Source organism: Aspergillus ibericus (genome assembly GCF_003184845.1).
Source record: "Aspergillus ibericus CBS 121593 unplaced genomic scaffold BO80scaffold_56, whole genome shotgun sequence".
Lineage (NCBI taxonomy): Eukaryota > Fungi > Ascomycota > Eurotiomycetes > Eurotiales > Aspergillaceae > Aspergillus > Aspergillus ibericus.
Window position 1 is genome coordinate 113856 of NW_020292154.1, and position 26171 is coordinate 140026.

General features: G+C 52.1%; 11 protein-coding genes across 11 annotated transcripts; 6 read left to right on the forward strand and 5 right to left on the reverse strand.

Moving 5' to 3' along the window:
- Window positions 1-174: 174 nt before the first annotated feature.
- Window positions 175-1135, reverse strand: BO80DRAFT_429041 (uncharacterized protein). The gene has a single exon (XM_025720386.1). It carries the CDS (start codon window positions 1057-1059, stop codon window positions 484-486), a length of 576 nt encoding a protein of 191 aa, XP_025570837.1. The 5' UTR covers window positions 1060-1135; the 3' UTR covers window positions 175-483.
- Window positions 1136-1297: 162 nt separating this feature from the next.
- BO80DRAFT_484256 (uncharacterized protein) lies at window positions 1298-2474 on the forward strand (the record flags this gene model as incomplete). The annotated part of the gene is made up of 5 exons (XM_025723459.1): window positions 1298-1432; window positions 1490-1624; window positions 1799-1903; window positions 1960-2136; window positions 2208-2474. The coding sequence occupies exons 1-5, from the start codon at window positions 1424-1426 to the stop codon at window positions 2472-2474; spliced, it is 693 nt and encodes a 230-aa protein (XP_025570838.1). The 5' UTR covers window positions 1298-1423.
- A 155-nt stretch (window positions 2475-2629) lies between these two features.
- BO80DRAFT_484260 (uncharacterized protein) lies at window positions 2630-3271 on the reverse strand (the record flags this gene model as incomplete). The annotated part of the gene is made up of 1 exon (XM_025723460.1): window positions 2630-3271. Exon 1 carries the CDS (start codon window positions 3207-3209, stop codon window positions 2631-2633), a length of 579 nt encoding a protein of 192 aa, XP_025570839.1. The 5' UTR covers window positions 3210-3271.
- Window positions 3272-4452: 1181 nt separating this feature from the next.
- On the reverse strand, window positions 4453-5328 carry BO80DRAFT_438552 (F-box protein; the record flags this gene model as incomplete). The annotated part of the gene is made up of 1 exon (XM_025721042.1): window positions 4453-5328. One exon carries the CDS (start codon window positions 5326-5328, stop codon window positions 4453-4455), a length of 876 nt encoding a protein of 291 aa, XP_025570840.1.
- A 1354-nt stretch (window positions 5329-6682) lies between these two features.
- On the reverse strand, window positions 6683-8753 carry BO80DRAFT_468551 (F-box protein; the record flags this gene model as incomplete). Its single annotated transcript, XM_025722943.1, has 2 exons — window positions 8518-8753; window positions 6683-7720 (listed from the first exon to the last, which is right to left on the reverse strand). Exons 1-2 carry the CDS (start codon window positions 8617-8619, stop codon window positions 6683-6685), a joined length of 1140 nt encoding a protein of 379 aa, XP_025570841.1. The 5' UTR covers window positions 8620-8753.
- Window positions 8754-9089: 336 nt separating this feature from the next.
- On the reverse strand, window positions 9090-10738 carry BO80DRAFT_366190 (sugar porter family MFS transporter; the record flags this gene model as incomplete). Its single annotated transcript, XM_025716233.1, has 2 exons — window positions 9090-9740; window positions 9791-10738. The coding sequence occupies 2 exons, from the start codon at window positions 10736-10738 to the stop codon at window positions 9090-9092; spliced, it is 1599 nt and encodes a 532-aa protein (XP_025570842.1).
- A 4697-nt stretch (window positions 10739-15435) lies between these two features.
- On the forward strand, window positions 15436-16663 carry BO80DRAFT_366222 (glycoside hydrolase 5 family protein; the record flags this gene model as incomplete). Its single annotated transcript, XM_025716237.1, has 3 exons — window positions 15436-16135; window positions 16187-16315; window positions 16365-16663. The coding sequence occupies 3 exons, from the start codon at window positions 15436-15438 to the stop codon at window positions 16661-16663; spliced, it is 1128 nt and encodes a 375-aa protein (XP_025570843.1).
- Window positions 16664-16946: 283 nt separating this feature from the next.
- Window positions 16947-18206, forward strand: BO80DRAFT_366213 (uncharacterized protein; the record flags this gene model as incomplete). The annotated part of the gene is made up of 2 exons (XM_025716235.1): window positions 16947-17638; window positions 17696-18206. The coding sequence occupies 2 exons, from the start codon at window positions 16947-16949 to the stop codon at window positions 18204-18206; spliced, it is 1203 nt and encodes a 400-aa protein (XP_025570844.1).
- Window positions 18207-19145: 939 nt separating this feature from the next.
- Window positions 19146-20786, forward strand: BO80DRAFT_458948 (proline permease PrnB; the record flags this gene model as incomplete). The annotated part of the gene is made up of 1 exon (XM_025722318.1): window positions 19146-20786. The coding sequence occupies one exon, from the start codon at window positions 19146-19148 to the stop codon at window positions 20784-20786; it is 1641 nt and encodes a 546-aa protein (XP_025570845.1).
- Window positions 20787-22554: 1768 nt separating this feature from the next.
- BO80DRAFT_449248 (uncharacterized protein) lies at window positions 22555-22930 on the forward strand (the record flags this gene model as incomplete). Its single annotated transcript, XM_025721733.1, has 2 exons — window positions 22555-22670; window positions 22732-22930. 2 exons carry the CDS (start codon window positions 22555-22557, stop codon window positions 22928-22930), a joined length of 315 nt encoding a protein of 104 aa, XP_025570846.1.
- Window positions 22931-24588: 1658 nt separating this feature from the next.
- Window positions 24589-25608, forward strand: BO80DRAFT_225077 (C2H2-type zinc finger protein). The gene is made up of 3 exons (XM_025714428.1): window positions 24589-24799; window positions 24876-25255; window positions 25312-25608. Exons 2-3 carry the CDS (start codon window positions 24918-24920, stop codon window positions 25523-25525), a joined length of 552 nt encoding a protein of 183 aa, XP_025570847.1. The 5' UTR covers window positions 24589-24799; window positions 24876-24917; the 3' UTR covers window positions 25526-25608.
- The last annotated feature ends 563 nt before the right edge of the window (window positions 25609-26171 follow it).

The window sequence follows — 26171 nt, forward strand, 5'->3', positions numbered from 1 at the left end:
ATGTGATGGAGATTGGGATGGAGGAGGTAAGATGGATGGACGTGAGTCAAGGGGAAAGGAAGTCAAGGTTATCATGTCAGAGAATGTCATGAGCGGGGTCGGAGATGATTGGAAGCTTGGCATGGCTATTTTTAGGGTGGGGCGTAGATTGCAGAGATAACTCTATCCAATATGTGGGAACTGGGAAGAATGTGCATTATGAACCTCACATATATTCAGATACATGTTCTCAGTGCAAGATCCGAGGCAGTTTGATCAACCCAATGATATCAAAAGCTCCCCCAAACTAGAATCGAAGGCCCCGAGATTACTACCCCGAAAACCGGTGGCTGTCCCGTGACTTGAATTGCACATGGTAGTGAGCACAATATAGTAGAGAGATGGTAAGGCATGCATGACCAGATATGCTCAACCTACATGACGCGATATCTACCTCGAAAGCCTAACTCGGGCGGCCTTCACGACCGGACCATACAACGCTTCTCATGCTCTCATAGGCGACTGGATCCAGTTCCATCCATTGTCACGCATGTATTCCAGACACTGCTCGGCTTGATAGCCAGAGTGTCCCTCAAGAAGATCATAGGTATCAACCTTTGGAAACAAAGGTGCGAGTGTTGGATGCTCATATCTCCAGAACTTGACTTTAGTTCCGATCGCCGTTGCTCCGAAAATGCGGCGTGTTGGATTAGTATTCCCCTCGCAATGTTGGGCGAGTTGAAGCCTTGCAGACTCCCACTCGTCCGGTGTATCCTTGCTGGGCCGTTTGCATTGCACTATCAAAATATCATTCTCCGTGAAGCTGGGGGCGTCTTGCGGGTCTGGAATGGAGGGGACGACAAGAGACATCTGGAATATGACATAGTCGACATCCATGTCCTGGCGCCGGACAGTCTGTTTGCTGCAGAACTTGAAACCTGACTCGAGGGGAAAGAAGGCGATACAGATGTTCGTCCAGAGAATGCTGACAGACGACTCGGTGGAGTGCGGGGTCACCGCGCTTAGCGCACTGGATAAGGCAACATGCCGCGAGAAGGCTGAAGGGGAGGAAGTTGACATGGTTGAAGACGTATGCAGTGTATCTGATGACCGATTAGCCAAAAGTGATTAGTTTTCATGAAGCATTTATTGGTTGTTTGCAATTCAGGAGATGGACGGAGAGTCACAGCAGTCCGAGAAGCGAAACAAGACTTTGTCACGTGATATAGAGGCAGGCAGCCAATAGCGGCCTTCTGCCAATTATGTCTCACTGCTGTTTGTAATCCCACCATCGGTTTTTTTTTGTCATATTTTATGACAACTAGTTGACTCTTTCTATATGCATAAAGCAATGTAAACGCTACTGTACTCAGCGATCACCCAAGTTGGACTGAAGGAACTTCCTAATTTCCAGATATGACTATCCTCTTTACCTAACTTGTCGATGTTTGACGTAAGCACCACATTACTCACTCCAGTAATTTAGCCCACCAGCTGACCAAAGGAAAAGGCATTCAAGATGGTTGCATTTGGTATCAATGACACTGCATCGCCCGGCACAGAACCGTCCCAACCAGGGAAGAACCTGCCCATCTGGCCACCATCCTGCCCACCGGAAACGTCGACTCTCTATCCTAAGCCGCAGGTACCACCCTACCAGACTTTCAATCGATTTTTGAATATTGACTTTGGGGGGGTCCGGGGACGGAGGCTCACTCATTTCACACGGATCGTGGCCCACATGTTCGCCTCTCAGGCTCCTCTGGTCGACCTGTCGTTTTATTATGATCAACAGGACCCCTTGCACTTTGGTTGACAGGGTATGACCGAGGTTTCTTTCATCATCGATGGGCCTAGCGGGGAGACGGTAGAAAGCGTGACCTATCAACAAGCATCCGCCTCACAGGGGATTGTCACACTGCATGTCGGTGGCCATTATCACTAGACACTGACAGCCTTGTCTCCATGGCTTTTTTTCAGCACCTCGAGTACCCAGATGTCATTGGAGGGATCAAAGTTACCTATGAATCGGGCCATGCTTTTGATCTAGGCACAGTGAGCGGAGCTCCCATGTCAACCGGGGTATTCTTCGAACCCGGCGACTCCATCAACAGGGTTGAGCTTTTCAAGGTTGCCTTTGGATTGGTCAATATCTCCGTAGGTCCTTAAACTTGCAACGCTGCTACCCTTCTCCCTTCTTGCCCCATGCACATGGCTAAACTCTACAGTTTCTGTGCCTGGACGCCAAAGGTAGACAGTTCACCACAAAGGCATTATTTGATGCCTCCACAATGCGACACGGGATCAGAGGAACTATCGCCCGGCATGTGATCGACATTTTCACGCGAAAGTACCAGTTGCTATACAGGCGTTTCAAGGGACCAACTCGTGAAGAGGACATTCCCCAAGGTGAAGTGGTCGGGCTCTGGGGGTTTGATATGGCCGAGAGGGGCTTGTCCATCGGACTGGTAATTGACCAAAACAACCCTAACTGAGTGTTACAAATACCCCGACGCGGCCTACAATCTACCCAACCCCCCCGCCTGGACCTGCGCAAGCTAGATTCGACATGTATTAACAACATATACCACCCCACCCCCAACCGTAGATAGTAACACCTAACCACCCAACGCTCCTTCCCCACCGACCCCTCAGAACCTCAAATCAGTAGCCCACCTCCACCCCCTCTCCCTAACAACCACCAAAGCCTCCTCCAGCCCACATCTATCAGCAGGATCTTCCAGATCCAACTCAATCCCATCCTCAATAGACGTATACCCCACCGGATACGAACAACAACAAACCCTCACCTTCATCCCAACCGCCAAAACCCCATAGATTCGTTTCCTCCCTTTCAAACTATCCCGACAGTACTCGAGCATCTGGGCCTTCGCGTGCTCCCAACCCATCTCGGTATCTTCTGTTGCGTCCTTGTATAGAACAACGAAGATGGGAACGTGAGCGGAGTAATCGATACAGTCCGGATCGTAGGATCGTATCACGATGCAGTCGAAGAGGGTTCGTTTGTGAAATGGGGGGTTGCCTGCAAGGACGTGGCATTCTTCGCTTTGCGTGAATTGGGAGAGGGGGAAGGATTGGGTGCAGATAACGGTCCATAGGTTGCGTGGTGTTGGGCAGGTGCGGTTGATGGTTTTGAAGTCGTATTTGAGGATGGATTTGGCGTGGTAGGTTGGTGGCGGGGCAGTGGTTTTTTGGGATGGTTTGCGCATGTTGTGTAGATATGAAGTATGGTAGTCCGTAGGAGTTTGAAGAATTTGTGGTAGTGAGAGAGGCTTATGAATGTAGCAGTTTCTTTGTTTTAGGGGGGTTATATTGGTTTCCTTGATGAGAGTTTGTTTATTCCTGGTTGGGCATAAAGAGTTGACTTGGTGTTAATGGTTCGTGCCCTACCGGTGGCTTTTATCGTGCAGGTTGTAGGAAGTAGTCGAGATTTACTACTTCGGTAAATTGCAATCCATTGAATCCTATCGTTTTGCAGTTGATGAAGGGTTAAGTGCGGTCACACGGCATATTGTCAGAATTTCGAGATGTATGAGTAACACTATAAGGAGATACCCTTGATTCAGCTTTATTTATATCTTATTTACAGGACAATAGAGATAAAACAGATGATGATGGAGTTGAAGGGAGATATGCATAATTGAGGATTGTGATAATTGAAGGATTTTCTGAATAGTATATTCACCAAAGCCTGCAGTATTCCCTTAGCCTTAAGGGCCCTTGCTGGGCGGTGCTTCGTGATTCAGAGTTATGTTTCCCTTTCGAAATCATGCATGATGAACATTCCTAAACTGGTGCGCGCTACTATTCCAAATCTGGATGCTGAAATCAATGTTCAATAAACAGGAATATGTCTATTTTTATATTGAATTGTATAACAATTAGAAGGCTAAATGCCGAGAATCCCTCATGAAATATTGACTATAGGGATATTGCTGTTATAAATATTTTATGCTGACCCAGCGTCTACCGAGATTTCTATCCCGGGAATCTTACGGTAAACATGGTTATCTATGCTTTTCAAAGCCCGCAGACCACACGGTAATTACCGCTCGGATGAAGTGTAACACTTTGGTATACGAAGCTTGTCGATACGATAGGTTTCTTTAGTCCCTAGCCTACGATCAGCTCCAGCATTCGTTGTGCTAGTTTCCATGCTCCGAGATCCGAATCAATATTCATAGTCCTATAGGCCAGGGGGCTGTAATTGCAATACGCACTCCTATCGCTCGTTGGCTTCTGCCTCGCCGGCTGCTTAACTCGGGTTTCCTTGCTTTGAATAGTGTTATAAAGCTTATTTTAAAACCGTATGGAGGATTCAAATCTCGTATCTCATTACCGGCCAAGATACTCTAATAAATCGATCACAATCAGTGCTTTACCCCAAGACACCTCGCTCCAGAACGTCACAATAGACAAAAGCCACTGCTTTTACCACATCCTGCCACCCCTTCACCACTCAACCAGAGTGGGCCACTCGTTAACCTCACTTTTCACCAAATCAACGCATCGGCACGGATCCTCATCCAAAAACTCCTGCAACGTTCTCTTCGATAAATCCATATAGGGTTCTCCATTAATAGATGCAGTCGGCGAAGGAATATCCTCCGGCTCACCGATCGAAACCTTCCAAGACCGCATGTTCGGCCCATCCGCAAGAGCCCAAGTGACCTCAAACTTATCACTCCTCCAGTATGCAAGATACGCCACCACAATATCCCACAGGCATTCGAGGGTCACGGCTTCAAACCCCTCACGTATATCTGCTCTTGCTGCAAGCCAGCTTGTTTCCTCCGTCCGGGATGGGGCGATCGTCGCCTCCCTGACGGAACAGGGGATGTTGGATGGGAACATCCGACGCCAGGAGGCCTTTTCGTAGGTAATGGCTCGTCGAAGGTCCTTGGATCGGTACCAGGGGTGATCGATAAGCGATCCCGTTTGGTACAGAGATGCAGGGGGAGCGTCGCACATGGTTCCGGGGCACAGCACCCGGCTTAAGAATGGATGAAGCTTGGGCTGTTCCAGACATGACTCCCGTGGAGGTTCCAGGAATAGGGCCCGGCGGAGTTCTCGGGACTCTTCGATTACGGCCTTAAAGTATCGGCAGACTTGCTGGGAATGCAAGAGACTTTCGAACGGTAGATGGAGAAGAATCATTACCAGGAGTTCGGTGATTGCAATTGTTTCGTGGGCCTTGGTGGTTTGGGTAGGGAGGATTCCTGGGATAGGGGTGGTAGGGCGGCTTTGCTTGGCCATCTGGATGTCCAAGCTCTGGTCCTCCTGTCGTTCTTTGATGAGTTCCCTGAACTCTTCGACTGTGTTTGACATTTTGGATGTATTAATGATGATTGATGAACACTTTCGAGGTAAGGTATCGGTATTATGTATGAGCTGGAAAGAGTGGAGACGATGAATGGCAAGGATCTGGTGCCGGAGACTCCAGGATATATATACCAGTCTAGACATAAAACATATTAGCGCGCGCTTAAAGATCAGAAACGGAAACTACAGAGGAATACCTTTCAGATGGCATACTGCATTGTAACAATATTCTTGTTCTCCGAGCGGAGACATACATCTAACCTGATATCGCCTTCTTGCTATGCAGTTAACCGAGGTGGTATCCCCGGGTGTCTTTTTTGACATCATTCTGGCCGTGTTTATGGCTGGCCGGGTCGAAATGGCGTTCTTGGGTAACACAGAGATTGAATGCTTCTATATACTGTGATATGTTTCCTTTCTCCACTTGAATGTTTCCGTCGCTTGCCTGCCCAATGAAGTGCTCATTTCTCTTTTGTCGTTTGTCTTTCCAGAAAATAAACCGGGTTAATCGGCATTCCCCACGTGGCATGTAAAAAGGTTCCTTAATATCTGGACATGGCGATCCTTGTATCCGGTCTCGCCTGCTAATACCTTCTTATATGTGTGATCTAGTCGGGAGATGCCCTCCCTGCGATGGTATGTTTCACAAAATATGCCATTGGACCATCTTGCCAGAAGGGTTCTGTATTAAGGATTACCTCTGTACAACCGTCTTAGTCCACATATACACTCAGTGGAGACACCTTGGTCTTGCCAGTCAATTACTCAGTTTATGGGCATATATTTATACCTACAATCAATGATCGCAATGTGGGGCCCCATCCTTCAATTGCGCCGACTTTCATGAACTGGCTGGAGATACTCTAGGGATTGATGGTTTAGTACCGGATCATCCGGCCGATCCCATCGATGGGTGAGAGATCCCTAACCATCTACTCAAAGGGCCGTTGACCGTAAGTAAGTCGACCCTTGGAGGAATTTTCCTTCGGAGAAGACTTAGGGCTGCAAATCCCGAGTGCATCAAAGTCAAGGACGTTTTCGTTCCTTTCGTCTGAGCTTGTTGCTCTGTATTTTCTCCATTATGTTGGGTTTAGACATTATTGCCAGTTGGTCACTAGAGCAATATCAAGTAGACCAAGATGAGTATATCGTCTCGACGGTCGCTTGCCCTCCCACTTTGTACAGCGTCTGAAATCTGAATATCCGGTCCAGTGATTATAGATCATGGTAAGGCATGATCATTATATGCTACCTGAAAGGCATTTCAACTAGTGATGACATGCATAAAATCGATCAATTTCTAATTCAAGAAAGATACACCCTATTGGCACCTATCTGACCTACATGCCCGATACAATTTTCAAACCCTCCAAGACAGCTCTGGGTTCTTTGAGCAGACAACCGCTGCATCCCAATCCCACTCGTCGCCACTGTGGCTCGTATCAAGACTGGGCCCCCCAGGAAATTCAACATCCGAGTCACTCAAATAATCAAACTCGTCATCCGAGCCCGTATCATCCTCATCATCCTCATCATCGCCTGTCTTCCACAACAAACTCCTCTCCTCCTCCTTCCGCGCCACCTGCCACTCCCTAACCTCCACCTCATTCTTCCCCCCCAGATACCCCCACCCCTCACTCTCCATCTCCACCGGCAGCCTCAAACACGAGAACCGAAACGTGCCCCTCCCACGCTCCAATCGATTCTTCTGTCCCACCAGAACGGAACACTCATACCCTATACCCCCCTCTCCCTCCCCACCATCAACACCCTCCCTCAACACCCACTGCACCACCATCCCCCTCTCCGCATACGCCCCCAGCCCACACAGCACAAAATCCCACACGAGCGCCATATCCGCCCCTAGAACCGGATCCTGGCCCGCCCAGGGATCATACACCCTATACGCAGCATCCCTCGGCTCATGACTCTCGGTATCTTTCCAATGAATAACCAACTTCTTGATCCGGCAGGGAACATCCATCGGTTTCATTCTCCGCCAGGATGCATGCTCGGAGAAGACCTTCTCGTGATACTTGCGGTTGTGAGCAAATGGGAGGGAGTGAATGGTTTCGGGCACAAAGTATAGAGTTGTCTTAGTGGAGGGGGTTATTGGGAAGAGGGATGGGAAGAGCCATTGGAGGAGGGGATTGAAGGTGGGGTGTTCTGGGGGAGGGGAAGGGAAGCGGTAGCCGAGGATGCATTGGAGGGTGTGCGTGGATTTGATCAGGGTGTTCCAGAGGCGACACACGCGTTCGGAGCTGAGGAGGTCGTGCGGGGGGAGGTAGTGGAGGATGGTGAGGAGGGTGTCGGGGGTGGTGAGGACTTTGGTTTGTGCGGGGTGGGGGGGCGCTGGTTTTGGTGTCTTTGAATGGAATTTTGCTGTGAGGATTGTCTGCTAATGTGCTGTTGAGTGGTAGCTCTTTGGGAGAGCGCTCGTTGTTAGGGTGCTCCACGTTGGGAGGATTGGTTAGCTTGGGTGTCCATTATGGGCAATTAGCAGGCTTGTCTTTGAATTTTCAGATAGTATGACACAACAGTATTGTGTCCCGGTATCAATTTTGGGAATTCTAGCACGTTCTTCCAGCGGGTGAACAGACAAAGAGTAGGCGAGCCAAAAGCCAAAACGGTTTGTCCAAATAACCGGGGTCGGAGGACACTTTTATAGCTTAACCTATATAGCTTACAAGCCCTGTGGGTCATTTTAAGAAACCATTTCGGGAACTATCGAGAATTGAATGAGATGAACAAACTAAATAGGGCAGCATCCTGTTTGTTTACTGTTCGACAAATTGATCTACCTGGTTTCCTCAAAGTCGAACGGGTATGTCCGCTTCCGTGGGTATTTCCAAACATAATTAGACAGTCCAACGGTCGTTATCCTAGTCAGATGGAAATCTGTAGTTGGATTATCCTCCTATTGCTTTCACCTAACTGCATGAAGGTTCCCGACTACTCTTTCCTCTTATTGTGTTCGCAGCATGCAGGCCTCTACCAGTCTGACAACAATCAGAATCCATGATCTCGATCGCTTTCAATGAGTGACTGCGGTTCGCCGCAATATATGAAGACGGGAAACACCGCCCTTTAATGTACGAAACAAAGGGCTACCTGTATCACCTGCAGGAATCTTCCACACTACCCCTTCCTTAAGACCGCCAACAATCTTTCTGGTTCTATCTCTCTCTCGTATACCTCATTGACATAAGGCGGGATGGTACCCATTTCTGTTTTACACTCACGCAACATGTTATCAACACAAAGAACAAACACAATGGGATTGTCACGATTCACCATCCCTATCGGGTCCGTCTACATAAACTCCTGGCAGTGAGTTGTGGAGTTATTGATGGCTCTGGGCAGATAGTGTTCGTGTGGGGTGTTGTAATAATTGGTAGAAGGAGTGATACTGAGGTATTTGTGAGGTATTAGAATAGTTTGGAGTGGGAGTGCCTAATAAAAGCTTCTGGATCTGATGGGTGATAAGGTGTGCTGAAATGCGGGTTAAGAGGGTCTCAGAGAAAGGTGCTGCCTAGACGGTTAGTTGGTATGAAGTGCATACGGGTTTCTGTATGATGGTGAATAAATACAATGTCCGACCATCAGCTATTTAATCGGCTAGTTTTGCCATCCATTACTAGGCAGAGGCGGACGTGCTTACTAGCTTAGAGAACTCTACCGAAATGTTCAGAAAAAAATGGAATAACAGTTAAATTACAGAACATGGTATCTCAGTCATGCATCATCATATGCATCAAAACATCAACTCACGCATCCTCAGCATGGAAAGCAGACTGTTTCCGCTCCGCCTCATACTGATGGGAGTGGAGGGCCGGCACCTCAAAGGTGCTGCTCTCCCAGGGCTTAACCCGGTTAACGTACATCCAGTCCAGCTCCTCGAGGGTACGACCCCTGCCCTCGATCACAAAGAAGTAGACGACGAAGGCAGCGACAAACATGCAGCCCGCGAACACGTACCCGTAGGCGAAGTCAATGGCGCTGGTGATGAACGGGGTGAAGAAACCGATCAGGAAGTTCCAGAGCCAGTTGGCCGCCACGGCCAGAGCCATGCCCTGGGCACGGTACTTGGAGGGGTACAGCTCCGCGGTGATGGTCCAGACCATGGGAGCCCAGGTCATGGCGTACCCGGCGATGTAGATACAGGCCAGGAAGATCATACCCTTGCCGGGGGCGGGGGTCTTCTCCGGGTCGTCGACATCGAGCACGAAGTGGCCGATCGACGCGAAGATCATGAAGCAGAGGAAGAGCCACAGGGCGCCGACGATCAGGGACTTGCGACGACCGAAGTTCTCAACGGTGTAGAGACCACCGAAGGTCGAGACGAAGTTGACGGCACCCAGGATGACTTGGGTGATGAAGCTGTTGGACAGACCGGCTCCCTTGAAGATGGTGGTACCCTGGAGCATGTTAGTATAATTCAATGCAAAAAGATGCAAGGGAGACATACGTAGTAGAAGAAGTAGTTGGAACCAGTCAGCTGCTGGAGCGTCTGCAGGGCCATACCAATGCAGATACGGTGGAACATGCGAGGAGCCGTGAGGAACTCGTACCACTTCTCACTGCCGGTCTCGGCCTCGAGCTGGTTCTGGATCTCGTCGAGTTCCTCCAGGATGACCTGGTGGTTCTCGGGCACACCGTACAGCTTGGACATGGTGGTACGGGCGCGGTCCACACGGCCATGACGGAAGTCGAAACGAGGCGACTCGGGGAAGAAGGCCATGCCACCACCCAGGGCCAGGGCGAACAGGAAGGTCAGGCCCAGGGTGATCCGCCATTGGGCCGTACCGTGCAGGGTGTTGGTGCCCAGGTTGATGAGGTAGGCGAGCAAGATACCGAAGGTGACGAACAGCTGGTAGGTACTGATCATGGCACCACGGATGTGACGGGGGGCACTCTCACCCATGTACATGGGCACCAGCAGGGAGCAGGCACCGACACCCAGACCGGTGGTCCAACGACCCATGACCATCTGCACCCAGTTACCGGAGGGGGCGGAGATCTGCACCACCAAACCGACCATCAGAATCACGTTCCAGATCGTGATGGACCACTTGCGGCCCACGCGGTTGGCAATGGGGGCGGCGACGAGGGCACCGATCAAGGTACCAATGGACAGGAGACTGGTCAACAGACCCGAGCGGACGTCACTCAGGTACCAGGTGCCTTCAGCATTTCGCATGCCATACCGACGGAGGTAGTCCGTCTCCTGCTCGAAACCGGAGATCTGACCGGTGTCATACCCGAACAGGAGACCACCCATGGAGACGAACATGGCCATGACGACGGACCGCCAGGTAACCTTGGGGATATTCGCGTTCGATCTGGCTCCGGCAGGCTGAGGGGCGACCACCGGGGAGATGTGCTCCCCGTGGTCGGCAGAGGTTTCAACACCCATCGTGTGGGACACAAACCACAATAGATTTCAAAATTAAGATAGGGAGACCCTAGGAAGGGGAAAAGAAGAAATTATGTTGGGGGGTGGAATGGAAGATGGAAAAGGCCCGATTCGAAACAGCAGAATCTGGGGAGACGGGCCCCCTTTTATGTGCCCCATTGTACGAGAGACTGAGAAAATTTCAACAGGGAAAAGAGATCCACGGGGGTAGAGCCGACCTGTGGAGAGCCGACCTCAGATGCAGCGTGTGCCGCCGGAGGGAGACCGACCTGACGACTCATGAGGGCCCTCCGTCAGCAATCATGACGGACGGCCGGCCGAAGCCGACAGACCAGTCAGAATGTCCAACATCGGGTTCCACGGCCCTCTTCGGGGAAGGGAGGGTCGCGGGACGGCCTCTCGTTGGCTCAGCGCATCGGCATGGCGTCTGGCGACAGAACTTTAGCCGGTAAATTGCGAGGATCATCGTGACTGGTAGGCTGGCCGATAGAGGCAGCAACCGGGGAACACCACGGTTCGGAGATCCAGTATCTAGATCATACCATCTACGGAATGAGCATGGCTCGACTGCCTTGACTGTGTTGGTCGGATCACGGGCGGTACGGTGGCTGAGCCGGGTGGGAAGGCAGAATGGCAGTCGTGTCGGCATGTCAGCTGCTCGGGGCAATCAGAAGGGGAACCCCGGGGGGAAGAGGAAAGGGAGGCGAGAGACTCTCAAGGCATTCTTGCCCAACGTGGAGAACCCGCCCCAGTCACGAGGCAGCCGCCCCACCGGTCGGGCTAGTCCCGACGCGCTAACCCCAATGGAGATGTCCTCCAGCATTCGGCAAGCAAATGACCGCTCGTGGCTCGGAAGCGGACGGACTGGAGCAGGGATTTCCTGGAGGGCCCGGAGCCTGGAGGTCGGCCGCACAACCTGGAGAAAACGAGGGGACGCCCATCCCAAATCCGTTGACCGGTGAGTTCTCATCCCACGATTTCCTGGCCCTTGCAGGGGGAAAAAAAGAGGGGAAATGCGGAGATTAGTAGACGTCAGTCGCTTTGATCGAACTATGCCCAAGAACCGGATTCTGGGGAACTTTCAGATCGGCTGCTCAACTGTCAACGTCAAGTACCCGATCTAGACGAAGCGATCCCGGTGCCTGGTTCTCGCACCCTACGTAAAAATTTCCTCGTCCATCGTTTGCGACAGCCACGGCCAGCCGAGCCAGTCGGCCCCGAAACACGGCATGACGAGGGAGCAGCCATAAGCCAAGCCCAGCTGCAATGCTCAGCACAGGAATCCCGACCGAGCCGACACACTGAGCGCCACGGAGCGACGCGACTGGTTGGCTCTGGAACCATCCACCACTCCCGTTGAAGCTTTGTGGCTGCCTTGGCTGCAACATCATCGTCAGAGCTGGCCGCTTGGCATGACGACGGAAGACGTGCTGTTCGACTAATCATACCGGATGCATTCAACACCTACGCAGTACTGGATTAATATCGAGTAAAACCAATAATCTACAATCGACGATCGATATGCAATCTGCGCGCTGCTGCAGTCCCCCCACGCCGCTGGCTGATGGCCGACCGAGGTTCATCCGGCAAAGAGGTCATCCCCAGGGCTATGCAGTAGGGTTGGTTGCCACACGTGGTCGGCTAATGCTGGGGATGACGTAGCGAGTTCCCCCCCCCTCATCTCCGGGCGGCACCCCGTGGAACCTGCCTAGAGCGGGTGCCGGACCAAGTTTCCTCCGCCTTCTAGAACTTCTCCGCCATGTGACCTGTCAAGCCACAGCGCCACGCCGTTGCGATGAAGACCGGTAGCGAGCGACCAGACAGTGGTCGAAGATTCCAGAGAGCCGCATGACGAAATCAATCGTCTTGTGTTTTCCGCCGCCTCCGGAGGCTGGCTGGATGTGGTGTGATGGTGGAACAAGACAGAGATGAAAAAACAGGGTATCTGGGGAGTGTCCCTGCATGCGACTCCGTGGGGGGGCTCCAGGTCGGGGAATCCGCATGGCCACTGCAACTGCAACTGCTCATCCACTGCGTCATTTTGATCTCCCACCATAGTACTTCTTCCACCGTCATGATTCCCAACTCGTGATTCTCAAAACCTTGATAACTCAATCAGCTACATCTATCCACCTCCCCCAACCCTGCCTTCCGCCCAGACACCACAACTATCTACCCCATACCAGTCGACCGGCACTTCCCAATCCCCACCTGCCGCTCTCCCATCCGGTCAGAAACATTTTTCCGACCGGTCCTCAGCACCACGTCGCCCGACCCAAACATCCGAACAATGGAGGAATGTCGCCCGAGCATCGGCCTAATCCTCCACGACTACTGCGAAAACTGCAGTCAGCGCCGATATTACCCCAGGCAATTATGCTTAACGCCAGCTGACTAGCCTGGTTGGTCTATGGCCAGAATCCATCGGGCCGACTAACACACGGCAGGAGCAGGAAGGCTAAGGACTAAGTAGAGCGCTGAAATCCTATCCTAGCTTCAGCCCCGGATGTCGGAATAGATTATATCCCCGGGAAGTGTGTTGCGCTGTAAAAATGTGGGATTGGTCTCGACCGTGACTAGTAGGTTTGGGGGTGGAGTACCCCGTCGGGTGTTCCTGGATGTTGAAACTTGAAATCTCTGACGGAGCCCAATGCCAGCCCTAACAGGCGTGAGTGTGGTCCGGTGGAAGTGGACATGGTCCAACTGTCACAGCAGCCAGTGTGAAAACTTGCAATGTGTAAAAGGATGGGTCTAGTGCGATGATTGCCATTGGCATCCTTTTGTCCGAGGAATGGGACTCCTAGAGAACCCAAGGCTAGTAAGTGATCTTCTACAATTCTTACTGCATCAACAGTCATCGTATGATCTTTGCCAGGGTCATGTGCCTTGTCTGTGTAGAGCCATTGCTGTCGTGTCAGGTGGGTATTGTTGCTTCTGGCCAACTTTTCTGACCTATCAGCCCAGTGTCACCGGAGACCGTTAGGAATCAACAACCTGACTGCCAGTGTTCTAGACTTTGCTGATCACCGTTCCTAGTATCCTTTAATATCACCACATAGACCTCTGTACGGTATGCTTGGACTAGACACCCCAACGAAAGAGGTCTATTCGGACGTTGAACCAATGGTGTAATTTACTGTTCCGTGCGCTGTGGGCGACCGCAGGCCAAGGGATCGCGAAGCGTCTTATAATGTATATTATAGCGCATTCTTACAAGATTCAGCTGTGAAAGGCCTGAAAGACTCTGTCAAACACTCCCAAACAGCCTTACCAAACTTTTTAAACGAGCTCTGTCAATGACTCTTAAATGGGCTCACCAAGCACCCAAGGAGCCTTTTCATGCACCCAAGAATGTAATACTTGATTCAGATCCATCGTATGAATCTATGTAAAGTTCTGGTTCATATTTACACTCTAGACCTGTGTTCTGGAGAGTAATAGGCCTATTATTCTCAAACACCACTTGTTTGTTTGCGGCAGCCAGTATAGATAATTCGAGACCAAGTCATATTACGGGTAAAAAGAAGGATTACTTTAAAGCGTTACATTGTACACCAAGGTTGGAGTAGAGCTGAAACTTCTTGAAACATCCTAACCTAGAGTTACTGGGCGCTACCGCGCTTCACAAATGATTCTAAATTTGCGCATTGATTTTCAGGGTTCTATCAGGAGATAGAGACCGTAGTATTTCAAGAGGGATCAGAAAATTCTTTAACACAGAAATCCTAAATCTAGCAGAAGACATCGAAAAACGGTCTGCGATGATTGACTGCCACTCGTGCCTGGAACTGATATTCATTCAAAAGATACACCCGGAAATTTATATATATCGGCAGCGCAACAAGCACTCAGATAACAGTCCACGATAGAAACAGACCACAAGCTCACAGATGCCAACTATGTGAACAGTGGGTTCTATCAAAACGGCACTTTATCCCTTCAACTCAATTTACTATTATTATCCTAAGTATCGTAGTTTCATGGCATGTCACTCAAACTTCCCTTTCCGTGGATCCACCAGCTGCCAAGCACGTGGTGATATCGGGCGGCCCCACGTGACACCTGTACAAAATGAATGTTCCACCCTCCAGCCTAAATAATGATCTTCTCACTAGAGAAACCTCAAAGTAAGGTTTGAGCATCATCATCCGTCTTCTTCATCCATCTTGCAAGATGACAGAAGGTTTCCCGCTGCCCAGAACAACCCCTCACCTCCAGTTCTGACTTCTGCATCGGCATTCGGTCCCGATCATCCGACCACCTGCCACGGCACGGCAACTGCCACTGTTCGTGTCAGCCTGAAACCCCAAGAACATCAGAGTCGATCAAGGGGTACTCTTCATCAAAATGCCTAGAATAACCGCAACATCACCCCACTACAGCCGTCCCTGAGCAGAATTCCAGCCAGTCGCATCGCCTGAAACACACCGCATGGGCCTCGCCATACCGGATGGAGCACGGACAAAACACCTGCAGAGGCAGATTGATTAACGGCTACGACGATCATCACCCTCCGCTCTCAACACGGTATCCGACCCATAGGCACAGCTCTTCCTGAGCCTCCTACAGGCCAACGCTTCTTTCATCACGGAGGGTCGTCCGTCCGGTAAGATGACCCTGGTCACTATGATCGGGTATAAAGCCACATCAGACGCCTCGCCATATCCAGGACCATCAAGCAGCAAGCAGCCATCAGAATGAAGCTATCCAGCACCCTCCTCAGCTTGGCCAGCCTGGCGTTGGCCACCGCTCTCCCCAAGAACCCATCCGTCCCCCGCAGCACCAGTTCCTTCTCCAGCACCTCCGGCCTGCAGTTCACCATCGATGGCACAACCGGCTACTTCGCCGGAACCAACAGCTACTGGATTGGCTTCCTGACCGACGACGCCGACGTCGACCTGGTGATGAGCGATCTCAAGTCCTCCGGCCTCAAGATCCTCCGCGTCTGGGGCTTCAACGACGTCACCACCAAACCCTCCGACGGCACCGTCTGGTACCAGCTGCACGAGAACGGCCAATCGACCATCAACACTGGAGCCGATGGCCTGCAGCGTCTGGATTACGTCGTCAGCTCCGCCGAACAGCATGACATCAAACTCATCATCAACTTCGTCAACTACTGGACGGACTACGGTGGCATGTCAGCGTATGTGAGTGCGTATGGCGGGTCGACTGAAACGGACTTCTATAATAGTACGACCATGCAGGCGGCGTACCAGAATTATATCAAGGCCGTGGTGTCGAGGTATAGTAACTCGTCGGCGGTGTTTGCGTGGGAGTTGGCCAATGAGCCCCGCTGTCAGGGGTGTGATACCTCGGTGCTGTATGATTGGATTGAGCAGACTAGCAAGTATATCAAGTCGTTGGATTCGGAGCATTTAGTTTGTATCGGCGATGGTGAGTTAACTTCTCCTCTGTGAGTGGTGAGGGATGCTGACGTGGTTATAGAGGGATTCGGTCTCGATACCGACTCGGATGGCAGTTACCCTTACACATATGGCGAGGGATTGAACTTTACCAAGAACCTAGGCATTGAGACAATCGACTTTGCGACCCTTCACCTGTACCCCGATAGCTGTATGTGGATTCTATTTGATTCTTGATGTGTCGAGACTGACGATGATAGGGGGCACTTCGGATGACTGGGGCAATGGATGGATTACCGCGCACGGAGCGGCCTGCGAGGCCGTGGGCAAACCCTGTCTGTTGGAGGAATACGGCGTCACCTCGAACCACTGCAGTGTCGAGGCCCCGTGGCAGCAGACGGCCCTGAACACGACGGGAGTCAGTGGAGATCTGTTCTGGCAATATGGCGATGATCTGAGCACGGGCGAGTCGCCGAATGATGGCAACACGATCTACTATGGCACGAGTGATTATACATGCTTGGTGACGGACCATGTGGCGGCTATTGATAATGCTTGATACATAGTAGATAGCTACTGGTAGTAGAAATTGACGAAGTGTCAAGTATAGATTTCCACGGTATTGAGCGTAGCACAGCCTTGCGGGGATCCTGAGGCAGCGGCGGCAGCCTCGCCGCCAAGGCCGAGTCTGCCTGAACACCTCGTGTTTCACTCCTTCACGCTCTTTTCTTCAGAACAACATCCCCTCAAGGTGAGTTTGACGTTTTCCTCATCCCCTACAGCTCCTCATGTCGGACAGAACCGTCTACAACTCCCAGATTGACTGGCCAGCGAGCGCCACCATGGGCCGACCGACCGATCTGCCCCCGTCGTATGAAGAGAGTGTCGCCAGCGATCCGCCCGCCGCCTCGCGTCCATTCCCTCCTCCTGCCTTCCCCGCTCCTCCGACCGACAACACAACAGCACCCATCCCCGGCAGCAGAACCTACCAGAGCGTCCGCTCCGACACTCGAGAATCCGACACCGTCACTCTTGCTCCCGCCCTCAGCCAGGATGCGTCGGCCCTGCACACGCTCATTGCCCGCCAAGCCGAGATCCCGCCGCGACCGTACCTGACCGTGCGCGGCTCCCACACCGAAACTCGTCACGACCACAACCGCAAGGAGGACCGCAAGGAGACCGTCGAGGACTTTTCCTTCAAAATCGATTTATCTGGATACCTGGTCCGCGATGAGCACGCGTCCCAGCAGCAGGGCGATGACTACGACACCGGAGTACAGCTAGCCCCAGATTCTCAGGACGGGTGGCACGTTCTGACCCTCGTTCGCGATAACGACGGACAAAAGGCCTATCGTGGAGGACGGTGGAAGTCGGATACATGGGCGGGGCATGAGCAGAGACAGAGGTTGCAAGCAGTACACCTGGAGGATGGGCCACACACCGAGACCGCCGGGTTGGTGCAGGAGCACGAGGATGGTCCTAGCTTGATGGGCTGGTGTGAGCGGTTCTGCGACGATCCGGCCCCTGTGAAATCGTAGGCTCATTCCTTCCCCCCCTTTCCACGTATTCCTGATGATATTGATCTGTCTAGGTTCGCCTTTGGTCGCAGCGTCGTCGGATTCGACAGTGACGTTCTCCACTCCGCGTTGACGTCCCATCTGCGCAGTCTCCACTACAAGGGGGACATTAGCATCACGACAAACCTAGCAAATAGGGACCTGGTCGTGTACTCGCCTCACTGGGTGAACCAACTGCGAAATAACGGTTTTGTGTACTGGTGCTGCATTATCCTGCAGCTGTGGATCATCGCGTGGCCGGTTATCTTTTTCCTCGAGCGTCGCTACGATGTGGCCCGCTCGGTGTGGTACTTTTCCCGAGTGGAAGGAGGTGATACCCAGTACGCGTGTCACCGGAATGAGGCATCCATAGCCGATGAGTTGGCCCCGGCGGTGACACAAGCAGCTTTGGAGCGACGACTCGATGGGAAGATGCTCACACCGCAGGAGATGGAGCTGCTTCACCGGCTAGGAAGAGAGCGACAGCAGCGTGGCGTGGTCGTGATGCAGTGGGATCGGTTCCTGGGATGGGGGAGCGATTCCTAGCTGCGGTGTGGTGTCGGGTATGCTATCTGGTGCTTGCCTCTTGGGCAGGCTCGCATGGTGTTTCTCACTTCATTGGTATGGATTGGATAATTATCACTATTTCGTTTAGCGGTCAACTTTTGGACATTGTTTCTCCCGGTGGCCAATACATGTGGCTAGACTAAAACCGGGAGTCGGATTCAGCATAGCTCTTGAAAGCTGCAAAGCATTGGTCAAGTTTCTTCTTATCGTGTTTGACGCGTATCTCTGCTTAAGCGAGATTCCCGTACAGCATCTGGGTTGACCTGCAGTCATGCACCGGGTGCTGCCGATACGTGACAGCCCCGTCAAACAGCATCCCGGACCGGTGGCCGGACCGGTAGAAGCGTCTTAAGTTTAGGCAAGGGATCAGGGGTACTTGGACCCTGCGACAAGGCTAGGATATCGGCGATACGAGCGCAGAGATAGCAGGACGGGCTGGGATAGGGTGAGACAAGACGCGCTAGGGGCAAGCGAGATGCGGCAAGCCACTGCAGCCATTCGGAGGTCTGTCCTCTTCAACGGCACCAGGCTGCCGCCCTCAGGATGCCTGCATGGTCGTTCCGGTGGCCGGTCTGCATTGGCAGAGGGGCTGATAAGCAGCCCTGAGCCGGTGCCATCACGCGCACCAATCACCGGGTGAACCTAATTTCCCCGCATCTTCTTATCTCAGCTGCGCACCCGACCGTCGTGCCTGTCACTGGATGAACCTGTCACCGCACCGGTTGCGGGGATTACTCTGTGGCCAGCCATGTCATGCCAAGGTATGACCATGACAACTTTATCCCGCCTTTATAACCGAGGGACATCCGCCGTACAACGTTGCTTTTCCGTCACCTGAGATGTGCACCCGTTCACCGTCTCTTCACCCTCCACCTCCGCTGTTGCTGGCACATTATGGCTGCGAACGAGAAACCAACAATGGCATCTACATCTCATCCGGATCCAGAATCCGGTTTGGCATCTACCGAGCTTAAGCACAGCACCATGCACGAGATGGTGGAGCGCGACTTGCTCGATGAGCGATACAAGGTCACCCAGCGCGGCCTCAAGAACCGTCACGTTCAGCTTATGGCCTTGGGCGGCACCATCGGGACTGGTCTGTTCGTCGGATCTGGCCAGGCTCTGCATATCGGGGGTCCCCTTTCGCTCTTGTTGGGCTATATCTTCATCTCCGGTCTCGTCTACGCTCTTGTCACTGGCATCGCGGAAATCGGTGCCTACATGCCTGTCCACGGTGGAACGATGAGCTACCACGGCTTTCGCTACGTCTCTCGCAGTATGGGCTTCGCGATGGGATACTTATACTGGTACTCGCTGGGCATTTTAGTTCCTTACGAGGTCGTCGCAGCATCCATGGTCATTGACTACTGGCACCCGAATGTCAACCTTGCTGTTTGGATTACGATCATGTTGGTGATTATCGTGCTCCTCAACTGCCTCCCGGTCGGGGTGTATGGCGAAACTGAATTTTGGTTTTCGGGCATCAAAATTATTACCCTTGTCGGGTTGCTTCTCCTCTCGTTCATTCTCTTCTGGGGCGGAGGTCCGAATCGTCAACGGCTTGGCTTTCATTACTGGAAGGACCCTGGGGTCATGAACACGTACCTGGTGTCTGGTGATGCTGGTCGGTTCGTCGGACTTCTCCAGTGCATTGTCAAATCAGCCATCGCCTTCATCTTTGCGCCCGAACTGGTGGTCATCAGCGGTGGTGAAATGGAATCCCCGCGTCGCAACGTTCCGAAGGCCGCTCGTCGGTATATCTACCGACTGGTCATCTTCTATGTCCTGGGTGCTCTCGCCATCGGGGTGATTTGCTCTTCGAACGCCAAACAGCTCACCGCCGGCTCGGGTACCGACGCATCTTCGTCGCCATTTGTAGTCGCCATCTCAAACGCTGGTATCCCGGTCCTGGATAGTATCGTCAACGCCGCGATTCTCACGTCCGCTTGGTCCGCCGGCAATTCTTTCCTGTACATGTCGTCCCGCTCCTTATACTCCCTCGCAGTGTCCGGCAACGCCCCGAGTATCTTCAAATCCTGCAATCGCTGGGGGGTCCCGTACCTCGCCGTCGCCATCTCCTCCCTCTTCTCCCTCCTCGCGTACATGGCCGTCGGCAGCGGCAGTTACACCGTCTTCAACTGGCTGATCAACTTTACCAACACCTCGGGCTTCATCTCGTGGATCTGCTGCAGCATCGTGTACTTTCGCTTCAACAAAGCCGTCACCGTGCAGGGCGTCGAAAAGCCGTATTCGTCTCGGATGCAGCCCTGGGGAATGTACATCGGTCTCGGAGGATCGGTGTTCCTGGCGCTGATCAACGGATTTACCTGCTTCTTCCCGTCGGAATGGTCCGCCAGCACCTTCTTCACCGCATATATCGGCATCCCGGCATTCGTGGTCTTGTACTTCGGACATCGCATCGTGTTCTGGCGTGATCCGTGGGCGTGGAGGAGCGAGGAGGTGGATTTGCATACGGGGTTGCGGGAGATTATGGAGGCGGAGAAACCCGAGCGGGTACGCGATACGTGGTGGAAGAAACTGGCGTTGGTGGTGGAGTAGGTCGTCACAGTTGTCTCGAGTCAATGCTGCTGCAATTGCATGTTTGTCATAACTGTCACAAGCCATTTACTCTTCTCATCCGATGACCTGAAATTACCTCGCAGCCGTAGTCTGTAATCCGCCTCGCTCGACACCAGATCCTTACTTATTACCTACCTAACCAATGCCGTCGGCGGTGGTGTAATGGTACGACCACTGCTATCACTGAATGAAGACATTATTCAGTAAGTATGGGTTTGATTCTACTACCGTGACAACTGGATCTATGAAATAAGGAACCCTTCTACTCCAATACTGGGAATTCTCAAGAATACCGAAGTACCATTATCCGACCGTTGATTCTAGTACATTTCTACTGCCAATTCAATAAACCTGGCCTAAATTTATACCTGAAATAGACAATCTTACGCATCAGCCAACCTAGTATTCCTCAGCGCCAGCGCGCTTTGAAAAATCATCCCCAATCCCCGCACTTACCCCAAATTCACCTAGGTTCGACTAAGGCTGATCCATACCATGCGGCTCTAAAACAGCGGTGAATCAATCCCTCAACCCGGAAGATCAGACAGACAACGTCTTCCTACTTCCTATATACGTACATAAACATCCAAAGCGGCCGTTCTCGGTGCTCATTGGGTGGCGCGGAGATTAGCATCGCCCGGTTTTAGTGGCCTGGGCGGGTATTTAGGCTGACCAGTCCGGGGGACGCATCCACTTGGTGATGAACCCGAGGGCGGAGAATTTTGCCGCTTATCGTATCATTCATCACCTTGGGGAGGGGGGATTCGAATCGGCGTTGATGGCTGGGGATGATGGTCTACTATATTACTACTATTTTGAGCACTAATAATAGCACTTGGATGCTGCTGCTGCTCTCGGTCGCGGTGGGGCCTGCGTGCGGTCCATGATTGCGGCGGTTGGGGTCGTCATGCATGCACCAGGTACTTAGTAGGAGTACTTACTAGCTCATGGCTGTGGATGAACTGCGGCCGCTCACAGCTCGGCATTATAAAGCAGTGAGAACTGGCACTGCAAGATAGATCACGTTTATTTGTGAATACTAAGAACCAATTAGGAAGCTGAAGCTGTTGATTTATGGACCAATGACAAGTATAGGAGCTGTAAACTTCCCGAGTAGGACTGAGCAGGATCGGGGACCTCGGAGATGCGGACTCCTCGCGGGGATTGGGTACCAAGATTCGCCGATCTCTAGGGTTGCACCTACATCGCTGCCGGCTGGACTCCGACCCGTTATGACACCATCAGAAAGAGCCTCAAGTCAGGATTCCATGATGAGGTTGTCCGCCTTGGTTGTATTCGGGCGCGCTGGGGAATTACGGTATCGGGCAAGCATGGCGACCGGGGTTATGCCTTGTTGCTGGTTTGAGCCACTGAGAGATGTTCAGTTAGCGCTGTCTTTTCAGTCTTAAGAACCCACCCAATCAGACTCCCTGGTCTGTCTGCTGTTCCCATAATCCAGTGATCATTATGATCCTGGATATCTATACTCCATTGGTTTCAGTCGATTCGCCTCACCTTTGGAGGCGCTGTGTGCTGTGGTAGTTCATAAGGGCCCTGTTGAGACATGCTATTTCTACCTTCTACGCCCGAGGCTAAGAAGGGATATATTCCTTTTTGGTCTACGTGGTTCTTGACAGGCCCTCCCTGACTCCGAGTATTGTTCTTCCTTTCAGAAACCAGCAGCACTGGGGCTTACCCACAACCAGCCCGGCCACCGAGTGTCCGACCCCATCTCGAGGGCTATGCCATGGGCCCACCGAACAGAACGTTGGTTGGCCCGTACCCGATCAACCCCCCTGCGGTGCCCGCATACCCTCAAGGTCCAGCCCAGCTGGCTGCACCTGCCACACCTCATCCACCCTGGTATGTTGCCCATTCCCTCTCATATTTCTTCTTTTTTATCCCACCTCGCTAACTGGTCAAGGAACAACCTGCGCTGTGGCTGGGCCGGATGCGCCTACACGGGGTCGTTTACCCGAGAGGCCGATCTCTGGCGACATATCAGAAATCTGCACGTGGCGCCCGGGTCCTTTCCGTGTTTCATCTGTGGCCAGACCTTCAACCAGTTGTACAACCAGCGAAGCCACATGCGCGCCCGACATCCGGAGATGATGCTGCATTGACCTCTGCATTCTGGGCTCGTTCGACTGGGAGGAGTTTCGGATTTTTTTCTTTTCTTTTCTTTTTTTTTTTTTCCTCTTCATCTTCTGTCATGTTGTTCAGTCTTCATCGTCTATTTGTACTTAGGCATCTGGAATGTCCTGTATCCAAACTCATAGAGCCATCATCATACCAATCTTATCACTTCATAGCCACACACACACGTCACATCCCCAACGTGGAGAAAATGCTCGATCAATTTAAAGTTGCGGCCGATCCGTCCACAATCCGGCACCGCTAATTCCCGAACCACGCGCCAGCGGCACTCCAGCAAGGCGACTAGATCCGAGCTAATCCGAAAGTGGCATCCCCCACGGCCGGGTGTCTTTTCCCCCGGTCGCTCGCCTCATTCCATTTGCTCCCCGGGGATCAACTTACTGCAGACTAGCGTGGTTCGAACCGGGGAGTGGATTCCTCCCGTTGGGTAAGCTAATCGCGTTACTGCTACTAAGTACATAGTACTAGTAGTGGAAGGAGTGTCTCAGACCTGCCCGTCGGACAGATGCTAGACAAACGGTTATTCATATGTCGCTACTAGATAGCATGCATCTGCAGATGTCAGCGTTGGGCTGCATTCATGTTCTGGTACAATTTCTCCATTAGGAGGTTTCGTACGAGAAGGTAAATAGGCCAGGAATCGCCCGGACGGTGCTAGCCCCAAAGGATCCTAGGGCTACTCCGTACCGACTAGTGAGTGCAGCCAGCCACACTGGCTTGTTGGTATCACACCGGCTGGTATAATCCGGATTACCCACCACAAGGACAAGCCTGTGTTATTCCTCGTGGAGGATCCTGACTATTGGAATTGTCACTGCTGGACTGTGATGAAGGCATACATAAGGCTCTTTGTACTTTTAGCAGGGCTCTGGGGACCCTTAATGCATCGAAAGGGCCGTGAAGAAGACTTACTTCATATGTCTCTTGACAGCAGTATTTTGCGAAGTTGGGTCTAGAATAGTAGACATATCCTACAGACCCAGGCGGTCGAGGCAGCCGGTAGGTGGGTTGCGTAGTAAGTTCTGCCAAGTAAGACTGCTATTTCCTGCGTGGTAGATGAGATAATTACTTCATAGCGTGCAATATAATCACGTGACCATGAATCGATCTCGGAGTGATGGACGAAGGTGGTTAACTGAAACACCATGGTTACACGTGAGGCCGTCCCTGAAAGTGACACCTCAGGGGTCATAATTGCACGGCCACATCTTGTTGCGCCACACCACGGATGATAAGTATGTGGCTGGTGCATGGTGGATACTGGCGGAAAGGGTGGAATGGTGGACATGGGGGAGGTGGAGTGCCGATCAAACTAATACACAGGAGTTACAGAGCCCATATATTACCATCCGGCCAGTGGATAGAGATACTTGAGGCTCTCCCCTTTCTTTCATTTTTGCATTTACATGCACGATGTTCATGTGACAAACCTAGAAAACGAGGAGTCTTTTTTTCTTTTTTCTTCTTTTTTTATATCAAACTCAGTCACTGGTTAATGGTACAGTCGATCGACCGGTTCGCTCGATGAAGATCCACAACCCCACCACCGAGGCCCTGGTCCTGAGCCTGCGCGACTGGTCACTCGTGCCTAGGTCATCCTTGTTTCTTGCCCTGTGTGATACATGTACACAGTACTCCACCTGGAGTGATCCAAGCGCACGCCCGCCAGATCTGAGTTTTTTCTTCGCTGAACGCTCACTTCGACGAGGACTAGATTATAAAAGCCAGAGGACTCATCGCTGCGATGTTGCGCCTTTATCCTGGATAAGTCAATAGTATCCTTTCTCGTCTTTTCAGCACTCGCAGTGGACTTTCCTGTGAGAACCATCCCTTAGGTCTGTCAGGTATCTTACTCCAATCATGTCAAACCTACCGCTTATTCGTTCTGACGGGACCGGGAACGGCCAATAGTTCCTCTATCCATCTGCCGGGGAGGATGTGCGAAACGGTACCATGGGTTTCTTAGATGCTCTAACCTTAGGCTCAAGTGCCAATCACCAACCCACTACAAGGACTACAACCCAGTCCATCGATGATGGCAACGCCGTGCTTATGAGTACTGGGGCTATTACAACAAATTTATCAAGGTATACGGGTGCAACGACTGTCCTAACAGGTGTTCACCGAGGCTACCCAGGTACAGTCGCTAGTACTAGCCCGTACGGCTATGTCAGGGACGTGACCAATCTTGACTCCACTGCTCTCCACCAAGCTACGACCCAAGGAACCATCCACCAGCCTGCGACAGGACACGGAGAATGGGGATACTCCCCCCAATACACTCCAGATATGTATGTCAAACTAACCCGTGACTGTCTTTCCTTCCACCCACGCTAATGCTGAGAAGCCAATCCACCGATCTCCGCTGCGAATGGCGAGGCTGCACCTATCGAAACACCTTCAACCGCCCAGCCGATCTCATCCGCCATGTCCGAAATCTTCATGTCGCTCCTAGATCCTTCGCTTGCTATATGTGCGGTCGGCGATTCAATCAGGCATATAATCTGCGGAATCATATGCGAGTCCACCAACACACTGATGTTCCGTCTGTATGTCCTTGAAGAATCGCGGGTGATCGTGTACGATCGGGGAGATGGATCGGGAAACGTCTGTTTATAGGATCGGTCGAACGCTTTGCATTCATCGGCTGTGGGAGGCAAGGAGGGCGGCGTGCACGCGGGGGCCGTGGGAGAGTGGGTCTGGAGAAATCGGATCGGTGTGCGATATCTAGTGAAAGAAGTTGGGTAATGTTAGAGCAGCAGGCATAACTTTGCGACTCGTTTTCCCTTTCTTCTCCTCCCCTCGCTTCTCCTTTTGTTCTCCCCATTCGATCGCTTCGCGTGTGTTGTGAGGTCGGTAGGAAACGGTCGGATATTGTCCCATGATCACTCTGTATCGCACGTGCTGATTGTCGAGTATCCATCTCATTTCCCCCTGATAATAGCGGACCGTCCCATCTCCCTCCGACAGCCGAAACCAACTCGTTCCCAGTCGTATCATCAATGGTGAACCAACCAACGATCGTTCCCTATCGTCCTCCAACTCGGCTCGCCCATCCTAGTCGACTCAACTCAACAAGATCATGTCGTTTCGCCATCCGCAACATTGGCTTTGTTGAAATGAAACCGACGCTCTCTCACCTGGGCGACATCCCGAGCGACATATATGAAAGACTCCTCAGCCTTCCGGCTGACGTGGGCGTCTAGT

Excerpts from the sequence above, each read along its gene's own strand:
- BO80DRAFT_225077 (XM_025714428.1), top strand. The coding sequence starts at position 24,918 with ATGGGTTTCTTAGATGCTCTAACCTTAGGCTCAAGTGCCAATCACCAA. Across the intron at positions 25,256-25,311 it reads CCCCAATACACTCCAGATAT|CCAATCCACCGATCTCCGCT; the intron begins GTATGTCAAACT and ends AATGCTGAGAAG.
- BO80DRAFT_429041 (XM_025720386.1), bottom strand. The coding sequence starts at position 1,059 with ATGTCAACTTCCTCCCCTTCAGCCTTCTCGCGGCATGTTGCCTTATCC.